This window comes from Alnus glutinosa, chromosome 14, assembly GCF_958979055.1.
Source record: "Alnus glutinosa chromosome 14, dhAlnGlut1.1, whole genome shotgun sequence".
Lineage (NCBI taxonomy): Eukaryota > Viridiplantae > Streptophyta > Magnoliopsida > Fagales > Betulaceae > Alnus > Alnus glutinosa.
The window spans coordinates 19,196,403-19,217,190 of record NC_084899.1 but is presented as its reverse complement, the minus strand read 5'-3'; the positions used below and the strand labels follow the sequence as shown (position 1 = coordinate 19,217,190).

At 33.7% G+C, this 20,788-nt stretch overlaps 1 protein-coding gene and 1 long non-coding RNA gene across 2 annotated transcripts; one reads left to right on the top strand and one right to left on the bottom strand.

Moving 5' to 3' along the window:
- Positions 1 to 11,678: 11,678 nt before the first annotated feature.
- On the bottom strand, positions 11,679 to 14,094 carry LOC133857009 (uncharacterized). Its single transcript, XR_009898280.1, has 4 exons — positions 13,988 to 14,094; positions 13,845 to 13,910; positions 13,099 to 13,155; positions 11,679 to 11,815 (listed from the first exon to the last, which is right to left on the bottom strand). It is a non-coding gene; the product is annotated as an uncharacterized LOC133857009 (long non-coding RNA).
- A 3,855-nt stretch (positions 14,095 to 17,949) lies between these two features.
- On the top strand, positions 17,950 to 19,838 carry LOC133857702 (cytochrome P450 71AU50-like). The gene is made up of 2 exons (XM_062293022.1): positions 17,950 to 19,046; positions 19,117 to 19,838. Exons 1-2 carry the CDS (start codon positions 18,168 to 18,170, stop codon positions 19,729 to 19,731), a joined length of 1,494 nt encoding a protein of 497 aa, XP_062149006.1. The 5' UTR covers positions 17,950 to 18,167; the 3' UTR covers positions 19,732 to 19,838.
- Positions 19,839 to 20,788: the final 950 nt, after the last annotated feature.

Here is a 20,788-nt window from a genome sequence, read left to right as displayed (position 1 = left end):
CATTCTCCACCTTCTCCCACTGTTCCAAATTCAAAACCCACTGAAATGCTTGATCAACTTGGTGATATCTTGGGAACACTTCTTTGAACCCTACTGCAGTGGCCAACATCAAGTAGGTGTTGTTCCAACGTGTGGGGTCGTTTAAAACTAGTTTCTTAGATGACAGATGCAAACGTTGAGCTATTCCACTAAACTCTTTGAACCTTTCCCTCCGTAGCAACCGCATACTTTATTCCCTGCCTAACAGAATCAACAATGTCTCCAATTTTAGCAAGCCCTGCTTGCACCAACAAATTTGTCACATGCACACAACATCGCACATGGAATAATCGACCCCCAACAGCCAACTCATTCCTCAACTCAAAATCATCTTTAATGATTCTAATGGCAGAATCATTTACTTTTGCATTATCAACTGTTATTGTTAATACCTTATCTTCAATGCCCTATTCTATAAAACACTTCCTAAGGGCATCAGCAATGACAACACCACTATGAGGAGGAGGTACACTAAAAAAGTTCAAAATTCTCTTTTGGAGGAACCAATCCGAATCTACATAATGGCAAGTAACAACCATATATGACACCCTTTGCGAAGATGTCCACATATCAGTTGTTATGTTTACCTTCTCAACCCCACCAAGCATTGCTTTAATCTTCTTCTTCTCACTAAGGTATGTAGACATGCAATCGCTTTTCACAGTTGCACAACTAATCTTTTTCCAATGGGGCGTGCATGCCTTCAAAAACTTATTAAAAAGATCATGTTTCATCATGTTAAAAGCGTACTCGTGGAACAGCACCATGTGGGATGCAAGTTCCCTAACTTTCTTCTCACTCCAAGAAAAATTTGTCAACGTAGCCCCCCCACCTAGCTGACTGTGATCATAGGTCAGAATCTTTTGCTTACTGTTGGACGCCACATACTTCACACATGCTACCAAATGCCTACCAAGTGTTGAGGTAGAACTAGATTTAGAAACAGCAAACAGCCTCTTACACCAATTTACACTGAGATTTTTTTACACTCAACACTTCAATTTGGGAGAAGTCATCCCAAACTTTAGAAGTCTTTTGCCTCTGTTTCCTCTCATTTGCACTACTACTAGTACCGGTACTAATCTCAACAGGAGTAGGAGCACTACCCATAGGCTGAGAATCAGTAGGACCAGGAATACATATAGTTTGGGGATCCAATGGAGGAGTATCAACAGTTACTGGTTGGTCTGGTGCATTTCCACTGTCACCAACTCCAGTGGTAATGGAATGAGTAGTTGTATCATCACCTAAGTCTACTTCATTGACTAATACAACTTCATTGACTTCCATAGGCTGCCTTCTGTCCTCCATGTGCTGTTTTAAAAGAAAACTAGGGTTGTTAACTAAAGGTTATGTCAAATTTCTTACATAGATTACAGAGTTAGGGTTTTAGAGTTTTAAGGATTAGGGATTTAGCCAATGAGGGTTTTAGAGTTCTAGGGATTAGGGATTTATGGTTTTAAAGTTTTAGGGATTAGGGATTTATGGTTCCAGAGTTTTAGGGATTAAGTTTTAGGGATTAGAGATTTAGGGTTTTAGAGTTTTAGAGATTTGTCTCTTATGCTTGTGATTTAGGGTTTAGTGTTTAAGAATTAAGATTGTGAAGTATGAGAGTTTTATGGTTTAAGTATTTAGTGTTTTAAGGTTATAACAGAGCAAAGCATAGCATACTGTTTTTAACAGAGCAAAGCATATTGTTTTACAGATTACAGATTTCTAACAGAGCAAAGCAAATTGTTTTAAACAACTTAATTATACAAATCCCAGCAATCCAGCATAATAGATTATAGATTTCTAGCAGAGCATAACAGATTATAGAGCATAATTTTTAAAACAACTCAGTTACTCAAACAAAGGCCAGCATAACAGATAATAGAATGTGGACTATCAAAGAGAATTGCAGATTCTAAGGCTGTTAACTAACTAGTCTAACCTCAAACGGCAAGGAAGATTATATAATACAACAAAGCAAAGCATAATAGATAAAAGAAAGAACATGGCAGATTATGTTTTGTTAACTAATAGCTAAACATGACACGACTATAACAAGCCTACAAAAACAAACCCTAACACCGCTACTAAACACAACAATAAACAAGCCAAAGCAAACATCATTAACTAATGTGAAATGTGAAACAAAGCAGAGCATATGTCAAAGTCAGTCAAACAAACCTCTGGCTGGATATTGTTCTAATTTCTAATAGGGTTTGTATTTTGCAGATTTGAAAACTAATCCATGATTCTGTCACCTGAAATGTGAAACAAATCCAAACATTAACTAAGTAAATAAAACTAAAAAATAAAATGTAAAAAAGAAACTCCATTGAGACCAGGATTACATACCCAAAAGGGCCAAGATATATACTTGTAGACGTAGATGTAGTCGGATTCAGCCTTCAAGTACTCGAAAGAGTTGAAACTCAAAACACATACCCAGGGTACAAGAATGAACAACCAAATGAAGACACAAAAAGCAGATATATCAAATGGGTGGATTAGAGAAATAAAAACCAACAAAAAATAATATAAAACACACAAAGGCAGATAGTCTAGTAGTGGTAGCACATCCATCAGATCAATTAGAGATTCTGGCTGCGAGAGGTGAGGCTTGTTAGCCTTTGGAGTGATCGGGATCGAGAGGATGGGATGGGATGGCAGATGGACCATCGCCTTGTACCCTTTTCTAGTTTGAACTCGACGATATTGAAGAACAAAAATGAAATGGAATGAAATGGAAAATTGGAACGGCAGATTAGCCATTGGATTTTCTCCTTGATTGTTCATCAACGGCGGATAGAGAAACTTAATGAACGGGTCGTTGAGAAAATTGATTGAGAGCATGAGAGCATAAGAGCATTCAATTTTCTTCTGATCTGCCATTAATGCTTGCCGATTGAATCGAGTGACGGTAGGGTTTTTTGATACTCATTTCAGGCGTTTTCTCCATTTTTCACCATTGGATTGATTTTTGGGTAAAACCAATTCATTTGAACGGCTTAGATCAAGCCTTGGTGATCTAAATTGAGCAGAACATTTAATAGGGTTGTCAGCAAGAGGGTTTTTAGAGATGAACCCTAGGTTAAAAAAAAAATGATCCCTTGCGCGTGCAACGGTGCGGTATGGCTGGAATCGGTGTTATCTCTTCATCGAAAATTATTATAACCGTTGATTACGATTATTATTTTGTTGAATCTCAAATATGGTCAGTTAAGAACCCAGCTCATGTGGACATGCGAAACATTGAATTAGGACCACCTCAGTCATGCGCTCTAGCTGTCATCCATCTTCAAATCCAACGGTTAGAATTTATTCCACTTTTAATCGGACGGCTACGGGCGTTGTATTTTGAATTCTCGAGAAACATGCTGGCCAACTCGATTTTGGGGGAAAAAAAAAAAATTCCCTCTCCATTTTTTGGGGTTCTAGACTCTTCCTCTCCTCGTTTTTTTTTTTTCTCAAAAAAACAGAACAATTCTCTTCGTTTTTTTAACTAAGTCTTCCAAAATTAATTAAAAAAAAACACAACTTAAAAAAGACTAGTCTAAATGTCTAATAAATTAATAATATTAAAAAAAACATTCATTTTCATAAGATAAGTTATAACTTATAAGTGTATTTTTTTTTTTTGTTAATAAATTTTTTTAAAATACCATGTTATCTACATCACTACAAGTCTACATATGATGCAGTATTAATATATAAGTTAATTTAAGGAGACTAGTCTAATTTGTCTAAGACTCTAAATGTTATATATATATATATATATCTAAATGTCTAATAAATTATTTGTTATTAAAATTAATAAAAGTAAAAACAAAAGAACAAACAACTTAAGTACTTAACAAAGGTTAGTCTAATGAGTTAATAATATTAAAAAATAAAATTCATTTTTATAAGATAAGTTATAATTTATGAGTTATAAGTGTATTTTTTTTGTTAACTAATTTTTTTAAATACTGATATACCATATTATCTACATTATACATTTATACAATTGTACATTTATTTAAATCTATGATGTAGTGTTTTTTTTTTTTTTTTTTTTTGTATAGACCATATAAACTGTATAGTTATTACTTTTTACTTATTCCTTATTAATTAAATACTAAAATATATAGGATTAAGGTTTTAATGTAGATGTAGGTATTACCTAATGTTAGTAACTTAGTATAATAGTATTAATGTATTAGTATATAAGTTAATTTAATTATGAATCTATGATATTATTTAATTTGTAATTAAAAACAAACACATTACACATTGTTAATTATAATTTATAATACTATTAAGTCTATTATACATTTATACTATTAACTTAAATTGGAATTACATAAATTTATCTAGTAATAATGTGTATATGATTATATTAGTATTATTGTATATGATACATTGATAATGATATACTATCAGTCTATCATACTAATATGATCATATAATTCATATGAATATATGATCATCATCTCTCCTATCCGAAGTTGTAGTGCTAAGGATAATCAACTCAGAAGTTGTAAGGAAGAGTTTAAGGAGATTGAAACGCAAGAATGTTAAATATCAGAAATATTTGAAGCATATGAAGCAAAATATTAAGAAACTTGATGATATACTTGAAAATGTGAGAAAGTCAACTTCTTGCTATCCATTTTAGCATTTCATCAAAGATCATTGAGACATTGAGTTATAAAAGGAGTGTGACTGCTCAAGCACTCTGTAGACCTGATTCCAAAAGTTGAGGAAAATATTTCAAAACTGCAAAAGTTATTGCTGGATTAGGAGAAAGTCTTAGAGGAAATTAAAGACAATCAATTCAGAAGTTGTAAGGAAGATTTTAAGGAGATTGAAAGGCAGGATGTCAAATATCGGAAAGATTTGAAGCACATGAAGCAAAAAATCAAGAAACTTGATGATAAACTCGAAAAGGTGATGAAGATAATATATGAACTGAGTGAATGAGTGATTATGTAATACTAAGTTAATTTAAATTCTAATGTTAAATAACTTAAATCCCAACATATTTGATTACTTATGAGTTATGAGTTATGAATTATGATAATATTAAATTTGTGAATTGTGAATTGTGATTTTAAATAATCACATTGTTGATTATAATACTATTATCCTAACATAGTAATTTGACAAATTTATCATTACATAAATCACATTGTTACGTATGTAGGTTATGTAACATATCTAATGATAATATGTATATAATTATATTGAACGGATCATATGCTTATATAGTTATATAGTTATAAACTTATAGTTGTATTCATATGAATCTAATAATGATCAAAGGATATGATCTATATAAGATAAATCATATAATTAATAAATTATTATATCCAAATTATTGATTCGAATTTTTGAAATTTCGAGCGCTAAACGAGTCGGGCAATCGGGTCGGGTCGGGTTGGGTCAAGCGTTACTCGAGTCGAAAATTTCGAGCCATAAACGAGCCGGGCGAGCGAGTCGGCCTGATCGGGTCTTAAACGAGCCGAGCTCTTGAGGCCTCATACTAGCCGGGCGGTTCGGGCTCTGAACAGGTCGAGCTCACGAGCCCTCGTCAAGTTATGTCGGGCAAGTCAGGTAGGTATCACTAACTAATCGAGCGGGTTTCAACAATGCCGAGCTCGAGTTCGGATCAGGCTAAATCGGGAGGGTACCGAGCGGGACCTCGAGCCCAGTCGGCTCGCTTATAGCCCTAATTAAACCTATAACTGCTTTTAAAAGTTAGGCATTTTGAGCCTATTATGTAGTGGCGGAGCCAAATATTTGTTATTGGAGGGGCTAATAAACATAATTTAAAATAAAAATTGAGTAATTTGTCATACAATGTGTATCATAAAAGATGAATTATAATACAACCTGTTTTGAGTGCAATCATCACAAGAAGTAAAAATTTGACTGAGTAATAATGTGCTATAATAAATTTTTCTCAAGATTCATATATAACCCAAAACTATGAAAATAAAAATCTGTAAAACCATTTCTTTCACCAATATATTGCCTTAACCCGATATTAATATATAGCATCTTCAAAAGAATCACAACTCAAAAATCGACACCCAGATCACAGTTTGATGAGAAATTAGAACACAAGAAACTGAGAAAGCAAGCAAAGAAGACAATTTTAAAGAAATGTGTAGGTACCAAAGATGTCAGAGATGAAAAGGATGGCAAACTTGGAGTCGGGGGAGCTAGAGACATAGGCCACGTAGCTCCGGAGACCACCGAGCAGTTCAACATGACTAGCAAAGTCACTTGGGTTCAGGCCTCAGGGTCGGTAATGCCTTCCAAAGTTTCAATGAATCCACTTCCTTAGTTCCTTCCACCCACATGATTGATTGAGTTTTTGTCTTTAAGAAGTTTGTTTCTTCTTCATTTTATTTTCCCATGTAAATATGCAATGATAATGTCAGTATGTCATGATGGACTCTTGATGGTTGATACACTGACACTAGTGACTAGTAGTAGGCTAATGCGTAGCAATGGCAGCACATAGAAGTATGGTTTTATGAAGAAAAAAAAGATTTTCAATAGCCTGTACAAGTTTGATTGACTTGAGTGGTGGGGCCAAAGCTGCAAACATTAAATTTTTTTTTTTTTTGTTTTGTTTTGTTTTTTGTTTTTTTTTTTTTCTTCTGTGTTTTTTTATCAGAGTCGTGTCCTTATTGGCCCTTGAAGAGACCGCCTATGTTATTACGGGTGTTGGGCATGGTCTTTGGACTTGTTGTAATATGTGTTACAAATATTATTTTTTTTTAGCTATTTTTAAATGTTTTACCATTTATTAAAATATATTCATGAAATTTTATGGCGAAGGAAAAAAAAATGATTTATTAAAATATATTCATGAGTTTTTATTTTTTGACTGTTGGTTATTAAAATTTGTTTTATGACTTTTTAATCTTTAAACGTTTGATCATAGCATTTAACACACACTCAACTTTTTAATTGATTTTATTGTTTTGACCGTTGGGCTTTAAGTCTTCATTGTTTTTTTTTTTTTTTTTTTTTTTTTTCATCAATTGTCTTGACCGTTTGGTACATATTACTATTGGTAATAAATTTCTTTCAATACATTTGGATACCACCTAGATTTTATGTGAAAAAAACGTTAGCTTATTTTCACAAAGTCAAACTTCCACTTCTATAAAAAAGGCATGGCATAGAGCATTTGAAAAAAAAAAAATGGTAAAACATGTTGTAAAGAAACACTTGTTTCCAAGCCATAAAGCTATATACTATAACATTAGCTTTTCTAAAAAAATATTCTGAATTCTCTCGTCCACTTTGATCAAATTAAGGGTTGTTCAATTTGATCTTCGTTCATAGAAGTATGTCCTTAATGAAGATAGGCGCTATAGTATAATCCTGGGAGGTTATGTGTCAAGAGATTTAATCACATCGAGTTATATACTTTGGGAGGCACGAATCAACCTTTAAAGACAACGCTCTTGCGGGATTCTATAGCATTGTGAGATCTTTCCTACTTTAATTTTAATCTCTTGTATTGTATTTATTATATTATTATTATTTCGGATTAATATGGTATAGTATCAACATAATATTTTCAATCAATTATTTGTTTAACAATTATTTATTTAATTATTAATTTTCAGATTAGTATTATTTTATTTTAACAAGAACTTTGTGCACTATCCAAAATTATTTCTAACAATCTTAAAGGTTGATAATGTTCATGATGGTTGTACAAATATTTTGATTAAGACCATAATAGTACTATTTAAACTTATGAGAAGTCAAATACTAATAGAGTTTGCGGTATGCAATTTGCATACAAGAAAGATGAAATTAGTTATTGGTTGAAAAGATAAAGACTTTGTTGTAGAAAAAATATTTGATAATTGATTCGTTTATCACACGAATAGTTTAATTTTATGTGTAGGTATTGGAATTGAAAATATTTTGTCTAAAAGAATTTTTGATTATTTGTAAAAAAAAAAAAAAAAAAAAAAAAAAATAGACATTTTTAATTGTGTGCAAAGAATACCATTTTGCTGAAGATTCTTACAGGTAAGCACATGGTAGGAGGAAGCCATGATTGCATGCTGAATTGATCGGTTTTTATGACACTTAGTTGTGTGGTGACTTAGCCTATTTTGAAGGATCTTGAAGTAAAAGTGTTGGCTCTGCTGTGAGTTTTTAAATTCTTATTCATATGCCTTGATTTTTTTTTTTTTTTTTAAGACATCATGATATACAATTTCATTTATTAAAAAAAAAAAAAAAAAAAAAATCAAGTGACGAAGGTGCTCCTTGATTGAATTAAAGCTGGAGAAAATTTATAATTAATTACATGAATATTTTATCTAATAAGCGACATATGTTGATTGATCTATTTGAAAAATTAAATAGCGTCTAGCATTTATGTTAGCTATGAAATGATAGATTAGTATGAATACTTTAAAAGTATTTGCGAATTTTTCATCTATATGATTTAGCCTTCAATTTTCCTAATATGCTGATTAGGAATAAAATATATATTGGTATTGATGTTATTATTAGAGCTCATTTAACATTGGGAAAATTTATCATATCGTAAGATTGTTACCAATGGTGTTTTTAAAACAAAGAGCTAGTACTAGTTGATTATTATATGGTTGAGACCCAATACTAGTTGACTAGTATATTGTTGAGTTTGATACGTTACATATTTACTAGGGCTTCAGTTAAAAGATTTTTTTGTTTACTATCTTGATAAAACTTTGGGAAAATTCATATAAACAATAATAATTTTTTTTGGTGAAGTTTCTTCGAAAATCACAAGTCGTGATTAGTATATATATATTTTTAAAAAAATTAATGCTTTAGAAAACTATCAATTGAGAGAAAAGAAAGAAGAGAAAATTATAGATCATACTTAGAGAAAGATGGGCTCATGAAAGTTACATTTCTTAGAGCACTTGTGTGCTATTAATGAAAATTTATTTTCTTGTTCTTACTTAGTTTATTCATTAATATTTAGTATAATAGATTTATACATGTAAATCTTGGCTACATCAAGCAAATGAAAAGAAATTATGAATGCTATAATTGTTAGTTTTGGGTTATCCACCAATGTGTGGGGGAAACCATTTTTTGGCTTGTCACGTCCATAATAAAGTGCTTCATAAGAAAATTAGTAAAACTTATTATGAACTTTGGAAAGATATTAAGCCTAGCTTGGAATACCTCAAAGTGTGGGGGTGTTTGACAAATATTATGTTACCTGAGCCTTAAATGAGGAAACTTGGTTCTAGAACTTATGATTGTGATTTTATTGGTTATAGTTGCAATAGTTCATGCAATCGATTACTTATTATTAAAAGTGATGTTTTAGATTACAATACTGTTATTTAATCTAAAAATGCTATTTTCTTTGAGCATGTATTTTCTTTTGAAAAATAAGAAAAAGTTATTGCATGAATTTTCTGTTGTTGCTTCTAATAAACTCATTGATGATGTGTAAGAATTGAGAAGAAGCAAGCGAACTAGAAAAGAAAGGAATTTCGGTAATGTTTTATTGCTTATATTGTTGATGATGATCCAACATGTTATGATGAAGCAATTAAATATTTTTGATGCCATTTGTTTTGGTTAGAAGTTATAAATGATGAATTGGAATTGATTATGGCTAACCATATTTAGAACTCATTGAGTTACCTCATACGGCCAAGTCACTTGGTTGTAACTAGGTGTTTAAGAAGAAACTTAAACCGGATGATACAATAGATAAGTACAAGGCAAGTATGGTAGCTAAAAGCTATAAGTAAATGCCAAATATTGATTATTTAATACTTATTTTCTGGTTATTAGAATTTCATCTGTATAATGTTATTTTCCATTGCTTCTATATATAAACTTGATGTACATCAAATAGATGTCACAATAATTTTTCTAAATGGTGAAGAGATTAATATGGAGCAGCTTGAGGGACTTGTAATCCTCGGTTAAGAACATAAAGTGTTTAAACTGGTAAAATCGATGTTGGATTAAAGCAAACGCTTAAACAATGGCATGAAAAGTTTGAAAAGGTGATGTTGTATAATGCATATTTGATTAATGATGTAGGTAAATGCATAGCAAGTTTTACAATAATGAAAGTGTCATTAATTTGTTTATATATATAGGTGACTTGCTTATTTTTTGAACTAGCATTGATATTGTACATGAAGCTAAATTTTTTGCATCTAATTTTGATATGAAATGAATGGGTAGAACTAATGTCATATTGGACATTAAAAGTTCTTAGAGATAATGATTACATTATTTTAGCTCAAACAATTGAAAATATGCTTAAAAGATTTGAGCACTTTGTTTATCTGCCCATGTCTGCACCATATGATTAAAAAATATATTTAGTTAAGAATCACGGTGATGGTGTACGCAAGAAAAAATATGCACAAATTATTAGTAGCTTTATGGTTTGACAAACTGTATATGCCCTGATATTGTATATGTTTTTGGCATGTTGAGTAGATATACTCATAATCATGGTGTTGAGCATTGGGATGCTACCTCTAAATTTTTGAGATACCTAAAGGACACAATTAATTTTGGTTTGTCATATTGTGGTTATTCTCCTTTATTAAAAAGATATTGTGATTCTAACTGAGTTTCTGATTTAGATGAGTTAAAGCCTATATGTGGCTATGTGTTTACTCTGGTTGGATGAACTATCTCTTGGGGGTCTTCAAGACAAACTTGCATAGCAAGATTTACTATGGAGTTAGAGTTAGTTGCCTTGTAGAAGGAAGGACCAGAAGATGAATGGCTAAGGAGCTTATTAATCAATTGATTTGCCTTTGTATACTAATTCAGTTCCATTTGTGTTTTGATTGTAATTGACAGGCTACCATAGCTCTAGCATGAGCAAGATTTATAATGAGAAAAGTGCACAATATTGTGAGGCAGCTTATTGAGACTGGTATAAAAGGAATTTTACAAATCTTTTGACCAAGCTACTAGCAAGAACGCTGGTGAGTGAAACATCGAGGGGGATATGACTGATACTCAAATTATGACACTATGATTGATACCCAACCCTTGTGATTGGAGAATCCATGAATGAGGTTTAATGGGAAACGAAGTCACAAGCGATTATGGTAAGGTACTGTCATTCTATGTTTATCCATTATCTTGTTGAGAAGATAGTGATGAGTCCATCCCTATAGTGTAAGACAGTACAAGATGCAGAATGGTTAAGGATGGGTTTAAAACACTTAATGGATCCATATATAGTCCTTACATGTTCGGATGGGATATACTTTGAACACACTCTTGATGGATGCTACTTATGTGAGCGTGGAGGTGGTGCCGCCTCCTATAAGACTAGGGTAGGTATCTCGAGTGCTCATTGTGATGACCCCTTTTTTTTTTTTTTTTTTTTTTTGAAAACATACAAACGGATCTTCACAGTGGCACGACTACATGTCGCTCAGCCAACATATGACACATGCCCCATAACATGCACCTGATAATCAATGTGCAGCGGAAATACATCTAATACATAACAGTTAATTACAACATGAGCCATTTACAAGTCTATCTATTTAAGGCTTATAAAACATATTACACTAATTACATACTAAAATATAGGCTCAACAAATACATATGTCACGTAGGACACGAGCCATAAATGAAATACCCAAAATATGGACTATCCATGAGTCCGTGACTTATGATTGTTGCGATATGCTCCAATCATAACATCCCATACGCTAAGTGGATGAGTCAATATCTAAATTCGCAAAACCTGCAACCAAAGTATAAACGTCTGTACGGTTGCGGGGGTTGTCGCATCCATACAGGTGGAATTATGAGCCCACTGCCTTAGTATAAATAAATACACTAAGACCTCAGAGGTATACTATTCACTGAGTTTTCGCAAAGAACCAACTTTTCTTTTCTAGTCATGCGTACACTATAACAACCACCAATTTTATAAACTTTTGTTTGAAAACCCCCATAGTTGATGTAGCAAACACCGACTAATAGAAAATATTCAAAGCATATTACGCAGCTGGGCTTATACGTAGAAGTTCCATTGTTGGAAACAACTACATACATCCTCACCTACTATAATACTTTTGATGTAGTGAAATTTAGAAAACAATAGCATTTAAATCATGCAACCATCCGATAGAAATATACATAAGCTCGTTTCTATTGAGACTCTTATGCATACCAATACGTTTAGCAAAACTACTCATAACATAAAAACATCACTCATAAAAACAATGCTATACATGCTCATGCTAATGGTTTTATGCCTTGGGAATCAAACCCAAGTATAGTGCTTCAAGGGAATCTAACCCAAGTAAGCACTATTATCTCAAGGGAATCTAATCCAAGTAGGCACCTCATGGGAATCTAACCCATGGTCGAGGACCTCAAGGGAATCTAACCCAAGTATAGTACCTCGTGAGTATTTTAAGGAAATCTAACCCAAGTAAGTATTAGTACATCAAGGGAATCTAACCCAAGTAGGCAACTCATGGGAATCTAACCCATGGTCGAGAACCTTAAGGGAATCTAACCCAAGTACCTCGTGAGTACCTGAAGGGAATCTAACCCAAGTAGGCACCTCATAGGAATCTAACCCATGTATAATTTCCCGTGGGCTATGAACCTCACTTCGATGCACGTTTAGCGTTCATATGCTTATGCCTCATGCCTTAAATCAATAAATTTCATTTCATGAATTATGCTTATAACACATGCTTTCTTTATAAAATATAAACAGTTCAATATGTCATTTCTTAAACAATTTGCATAACTTAAATCTCTCATTTTATACTTACTCTAAAATCATATTAATATTCCATTGCACCGTTTTCAAAACTCCCAACCATAACATACAGTGACTCCATTCATTTAAACTCCACATATCATATTCATACTTCAAAACATCATCATAATTTCAATATACTCAAAAGTACTCAAATCATCCAAAACAGGTCATAATCAACATATAGTTGGTTCAGGTTTGTAAAATAATATACATTTTGCAATTCACCATATATGAAAATAATACTTCTCAGTGAGTAGAATACTCACCTTGGCTACGCGGATATTAAGCACTAGGTCTCCTAGACACCACCTTGCAATGTATCACTGTGGAATAACATATTGCACTATTTAGCACTTTAAATAATTAATACCCTAATTAGCACTTGAATCGCTCAAGGCTAAACCGTTGGAAAACCCATAATATTTTTAAGGGTTCCAAGCGTCTACTCATAAGTCCTATACACTAACTAAAACTCAAACAATACTAACCCGAAGTATTTACTAAGGTTTAGATATTAAAATCGCTATTTAACTATTTACTCATATTATTACTCACTAACCCGCAATTAATTTCACTAACCCATAAATTATTTTCACTAAAACTTTTATAATAATATTAGCCCTAAAATTATTTTCACTAATCTCTTTGCAATAATTACTAACTTATTAATTTAATTCATTAACACATTTAAAATAATATTAACCCACAAGAAAGTCTAAAGGTTAACCTTGCAAATACTATTTAAACTAAATACCCATAATTATTTAGTTTTACTAACATTAGAACATAACCCATAAATACTTATTTTTACAAATTAACAATCTAGGTTCTAACACTTAAAAACCCTAAATTAATTTAACCCATCAAATTAGAGTTTCTAAACATAAACAAAAAATTATAAAACACTACCCTAAACACAATATTATTAACCCAATAACATTTACTAAGGAGTTAATCACATAAAAACACCACTAAAATTAAATATCCGAAAGTTAAGCTTTAGGGATCTTACCAAAATTTCACCAAATCAAAACCCATGATTTGGGTAGCCTCAAGCAAGTTTCAAGTAACACATTACCTAAAGAAATCACTAGATTAAACTCACATTTTAAGATTTTAATTCAAAATCTCAAAAACACGAGTTTAATGTTTTACCTCAAAACGATCGGTGAAAACGTAGATCAAACTTTGTAAATCACGTTTTCGAAGTTGAAATTGAGTTCGGACGATTAGATTTTCATTCATCAAGGGTTTTTCTTTAAAACCCAAAGACAGAGAAGATAAAAACTAAGAAAATCCGGAATTGTCGAGAGAAAGACTTGGCTTCTATATGTAGGTGCCGTCCGTGTCTTATTTTTTCTTTTGAAAAGGTTGTCCCACTCTTTGAAACCAAAATGACCATTCGGTCCCTTCTTAATGGCCATACGGCCAGCTCATTTTGTGAAGGGCCGCATGGCCCTTCAATCTTCATTCTTTCTTTTTTTTTTTTTTTGTCTTTTTCTAATTTGATATTCCATTTGACTTTTCCTCGTTACCTAATTCTTCTTTTCTCCTTTATATTTTGTTTTTGTCTTTTAGTCATCTAAAACTACTCATTTTTTCAACGTGGACCATTTGCTTGAATTCTTGACTTTTCTTCTTGTTTTCTATCATACCGATTCTACCCTTTAACATATGTTTGTCTTTTTATTTATTTATTTATTTATTTATTTATTTTTTTTTTTTTATTTTTATTTTTTTAACAAGATAGCATGTGCTACCATATATTACTGAAAGCCCCAAGGGCGAGTACAAGGATAGAGGTACAAGACTCCTCTAAACCTTAAGTCAAAAACAAGTCTGACTTGAAGCAGTTACCTAAATACAATACATAAATATTACAAGAAACCAAATAAAACACCTCTTTACAGTTAAAGCCCATATAAAACAACATAAGAGGACTGGCCTCGTCTACCACTGACACCAAATAAGCCCATGAAACATTTGTGCATTACAATTAGACAAACTGTGATCCACAGTAGACACATAGGAATGTACAAAGCAGAAAATCCATAACCACCAGCTCCGGGAAAGCCATCGCCGGAGTCGGCGCGTGTTGTGCACGCGCCTACTTCAGGATCCCTCCTTGTAGCAGACAACCCTCCGCAGTCCAAAACATCACCACCTGAGACTGGAAACGAGGTACATGACCTTCACGCCCCGGACCAGGGAGGAAGCTCCCCAGCGCGTGCTGGCCACGCACCAAATAGGGGAGAGAACGCACGGCCACGGCTTGAGACTACCGGACCGAAGGAGGCCCGCGACCACCACAGGGAGGCGTGTGTCGTAGAAATCCGTGCCAGAATGCATAGATCTAGCGCCAAATAAAACCACACTGTTAAAGCACAGTTAGAAACGCCTCGCTGGAGACACACCACGAGTGGCCAAAACCCACAAAACCAATAGCCTGAAACACCTTCTGCTAGAAAAGACAGAACAAAGAGAAAAAAAAAAACAAGAAAAAAGAACATGAAAGCTCCACAACTACAAGAAAAAAGAACATGAAAGCTCCACAACTAGAAGATAGGAGAACCACAACCTCCACTGGACCAGACCGGGAGGAACAAAATCTCCACAGTTTAAAGGGCTGGGAGTGAAAGCTAAAACCCCTTGGTAGCAAGCCATGGAAGGAACAAAACAACCATCCTAGCCCTTTTTCAAAGGCTAGGGGAGACCAAACACCGGGAGGGGGAGACGTGAATCCTCCCCCTGGCAACCAAACACAACGAAGAAGCTCTCTCTCTAAGAAGGCTCTCGAGAGTTTCTCTCTCTAGGAATGCACTTTTACTTAGCTTTGTCTTTTAGTTTGACTATTCTTCACTTTAGTTATTCTCTCTTTTATTGTTTAATTTTTCTTTTCTATTATTTTCCATTATTTTAAAATTTTCTTTTATTTAGTTTCTTATTATATTTTATCTATTTTCTATTGCTATTTCATTTTTTTCTATTTTAATTTCTTTTGAACCTAAAAATATCACTTATAATTTCTTTTCAGGACTACCATTTACAAATTCATAAAACAAAAATAAAACACTTTGTTTAACCACACTAAATAAATTTATTTTATTTAATCATAATAAACTCATTTTATTAATTTTGGTCTTTAAAAACATTCTCTTGCATTTTAAATATTCCTAATTAAGTTTAATCAATTATTTACATAAATGTATACTTTAAGTATTAAATAATGTCCTGGACATTACACTTATGAAACCAAGGGGCGCAAGACCTGTATAAGGTGCCAATTCCTGCTATAGAACAACCTAATTTTTTTGGAGAAAGTTATGTGGGTGATAAGTTTGGTCAACTTTTGAATTTGATTAAAAGAGTTTAACTCTACCACGATTCATTAAGTTCCTACTTATTTATCCTAAGAGCGGTTAAGACCTTCGGGTACCACATTGATGCATACTTTCAATCTCCTTATATTCTAGTGTTTGTAACATGTGAAGGGTTGTTTGTAATATGTGTTACAAACATTATTTCCATGTTAGTCATTTTTAATTGTTTTACCATTTATTGAAATATATTCATGAGTTTTTATTTTGTGACTATTGGTTATTAAAAATTGTTTTATGACTTTTTAATCTTCAAACGTTTTGTCATAGCATTTAACAGACACTCAACATTTTAATTGATTTTATGGCTTTGACAGTTGGGCTTTAAAGGTTTTTTTTTTTTTTTTTTTTTTTTTTCATTAATTGTCTTGACCGTTTGGTACATATTACTATTGGTAATAAATTTCTGTCAATACATTTGGATACTGCCTAGATTTTATGTGAAAAAAACGTTAGCTTATCTTCACCAAGTCAAACTTCCACTTCTATAAAAAAGGCTTGGGATAGAGCATTTGAAAAAAAAAAGAGGGTAAAAAGTGTTGTAAAAAAACATTTGTTTTCGAGCCATAAAGCTATATTCTATAACATTAGCTTTTCTAAAAAAATATTTTGAAATCCCTAGCCTACTTTGATCAGATTAAAGGTTGTTCTACTTAATTTTTGTTCTTGAAAGTCTGTCCTTAATGAAGATCGCTATAGTTTAATCCTGAGAGGTTACATGTCAAAAGATTTGATCACACCGAGTTATATACTCTGGGAGGTACAAATCAACCTTTAAAGACAATGCTCTTACGTGATTCTATAGCATTGTGACATATTTCCTTACTTTAATTTTAATCTCTTGTATTATATATATTATATTATTATTATTTCGGATTAATATGGTCTAGTATCAATAATAATATTTTCAACCAATTATTTGTTTAACAATTATTATTTAATTGTTAATTTTCAGATTGGTATTATTTTATATTAACAAGAACTTTGTGCACCATCCAAAATTATTTCCAACAGGACTCCCTTTAGATGTTATTTGCCTTTTTTTTTTTTTTTTTTTTTTTTTTTTTTCGGCCTTTTCAGGGCTTTTTTGGCTTGCTAATCAATCTCATTCACTGCAATTTTAAAAGATCTTGGTAAGACATTAGATACTAAATTACTAATAACACAATACACTGATATTGTGGTAAAAATATTCAGCCCCACATATCAAAATCATCAATGATTAGAACCAAACTGAGAGTCTCAATAGATGCCTAAAACTGCACCAAGGCCAGCGGATAATAGACAGTGTACACTGTACAGATATTGGTATCTCGGCTACGCGGCTAAGTTCTAATCGCAAAACAATAACCACATGGGTCTCCATCTCCATCTCCATCTCCACCTCCACAACAAGGCAAAGAATATAATAAATATAACGTGATGTCCAATTTTTGTAAATTGAGCCATTTAGTTTGTTGGCTAACTGTGCGTCCATGACGATGGCCGCCTGCAGTGACTTTTTGTCTTTAGCTTATACTTTGTTCTACAAAAACGGTTGGTCGTACGGTGTTGGAAAACTTAAATAAATAATATAATCATGCTACAAGTTTGATCAACATATTCCGATCCACACATATATATGTTGAAGCTCAATGAGCTTCAAACTTTACTGTTCATACAGAATTTCCATGAAGACCCCTCTAACATACCCCTGATGAAGGTTCCCAAAGTAAATTTTCACCAAAAATTACCTTTAGCTAGCAAGGTGCATGCATGTAAATGCTGATGGCCGCCTTTTTGGACTATTGCCAATCCATTTACCACCCTTCTCTTTTGCACATTGAATTCAGCAAAAGTTGGTTTGTTCTTTTAATTATTTCGTCGGCAATTCCCATGCCATGGATAATTGATAAATACTCTCTCTAGTCGCAGCTGAGCCTGCCTGCCTGCCATACTCTGAATGAAACAAGCCCACCATGGCTTGGACATGGACCATAGTCGTACTGGTGATGCTTGCTTATCTCCTGCGAGGATGGGCATGGAAAAGAAGTAACAACAAGAAGAAATTGCCTCCTGGTCCAAGAGGGTTCCCTATCTTCGGGAACATTCATATGTTAGGGGAATTACCTCATCGCGATCTACATCGACTTGCCCAAAAACATGGCCCCATCATGTACTTGCGCTTAGGCTTGGTGCCTGCCATTGTTGTCTCATCGCCTCAGGCTGCTGAGCAGTTCCTAAAAGCACATGACTTGGTGTTTGCTAGTAGACCACCTCACGAGGCCGCAAAGCACATCTCTTATGAGCAAAAGAACTTGTCATTTTCTCCATATGGCTCTTATTGGCGCAACATCCGTAAGATGTGCACCCTTGAATTGCTTAGCAATCATAAAATCAATTCTTTCAAATCCATGAGAATGGAAGAGCTTGGCCTGTTGATAAAGTTTATTCGAGAGGCTGCCCGTGATTGTGTTGCTGTTGATCTCAGTGGCAAGGTTTCATCTCTCAGCGCAGATATGAGTTGCCGTATGGTGTTTGGGAAGAAGTACTTGGATAAGGATATTGATGAGAGGGGATTCAAGGCTGTAATCCAAGAAGGCATGCATCTAGGAGCAACTCCTAACATTGGTGATTATATTCCTTACGTTGCGCCTCTTGACCTGCAGGGGCTGACACGGCGGATGAAGGCAATTAGTAAGATCTTTGATGACTTTTTTGAGAAGATCATCGATGAGCATGTCCAATCCAAGGATGAAAATAAGACCAAGGACTTTGTTGATGTCATGTTGAGCTTCATGGGATCTGAAGAATCTGAGTACCGTATTGAACGCTCTAATATCAAAGCCATAATTCTGGTAATTATTCATACAACTTGCATCCTATCAAATAGAGTATTAATTTTTTCTGACAATCATTTTCTGGTAGGACATGCTTGCAGGATCAATGGACACTTCAGCAACGGTAATTGAGTGGGCACTGTCAGAACTAATGAAGCATCCTCGGGTAATGAAGAAAGTTCAAAAAGAGTTGGAAGATGTGGTGGGCTTGGAGAGGATGGTGGAGGAATCGGACTTGGATAGCTTGGAGTACTTGGACATGGTTTTGAAGGAAACCTTCAGGCTACATCCAATAGCACCATTGTTGCTGCCTCATTTAGCCATGGAGGACTGCACGGTCAATGGTTTGCACATACCCCAGAATTCTAGAGTGATTATAAACGTATGGGCAATTGGGCGAGACCCAAGTGTTTGGAGTGATGCAGAGAAGTTCTTCCCGGAGAGATTTGTTGGGTGTAACATAGATGTCCGGGGACGCGACTTCCAACTTATCCCATTTGGCTCCGGTAGAAGAGGCTGCCCGGGGATGCAATTGGGTCTCACTGTGGTTCGGCTAGTAGTCGCACAACTTGTCCATTGCTTTGATTGGGAGCTTCCTGATAACATGCTGCCAACTGAATTGGACATGACTGAGGAGTTTGGTCTTACAACTCCAAGAGCCAAGCATCTACTTGCATTTCCTACTTATCGTCTACGCAAATGAAAACTATTGTTCTTTCTTGTTTTCTTGTCTAAACTTATACTGTTTTCCCGGGTAACTTTATCAGACTCCTTCATGAATTATATCAAATAATCCCCCCATTTTGGCAAGGCAAAGCTTGTATTACTCGCAGGGCTGGCTCGATATATTTTAGGGCTTAAGGCGAGAATTTTAAACGAGATATTTTTTAGTGGGCCTTACTCTCTTCATTGGCTTCCTCGTAGTCCACATATTTTTAATTGAGTCTTTTAATAAGAGAAAAAATGTACTGTTTTTTTGTTGGTATTAATTGTTGTGTTCTTGGGCCTCTAACTTTTTTTTTTTTTTGAAGTTAAAGAGTCTTCAAAAAATAGATTATGCTTCTTCATTTTTTTCTTTTATAAAACCATTCCAAATTATGATTGGCCTTTTATTTTTTTAATTTTTTCAAATAAACCTATATTTGGGGGCTTATTCCATTGGGAAAAAACCGTTCAAACTTATGATTAGGCTTTTTTCTTTTTTCTTTTTTAAACAAACTTGTCTTTGGGGCCTTATTCCTTTGGAAAAAAACCGTTTAAGATTATGACCTTTTTTTTTTTTTTTTTTTTTTTTTTTTTTTTTTTTTCAGAACAAACTTGTCTTTGAGGGCTTTATTCCACTTGGGAGCCTTAGGCTACTACCTAACTTAACTTATTGTTGAGCCAGCCCTGATTACTCGTTATAAGGAAGTTGTAAGGATTGAGACGCTCTGCAAGTAATTCCTTTCATGCATCAATTTCCTTTTCTAGCTATCCAATTCGATTTTGTATACGAATTGGTGGCTGGCAATGATCCCGCGTATTGCCTTACTAGATTAGTTGAGACTTTCCCAACACGGATGGCACTCATTGCTGTCATTGCAGTGTCTTCATGATTTGTAACGTGATTCTCGACAGCTACTGCACCATGATTTACAGCATCTGTAGTATGAGTGTTAACATTCCCCCTCACGCTAATGGGGGAGGAACGACAGACCCTTAGCATGTCACTATATGCATCAAGAAGAAGGGAACATTTGCCAAAAAATAATCCATGATGG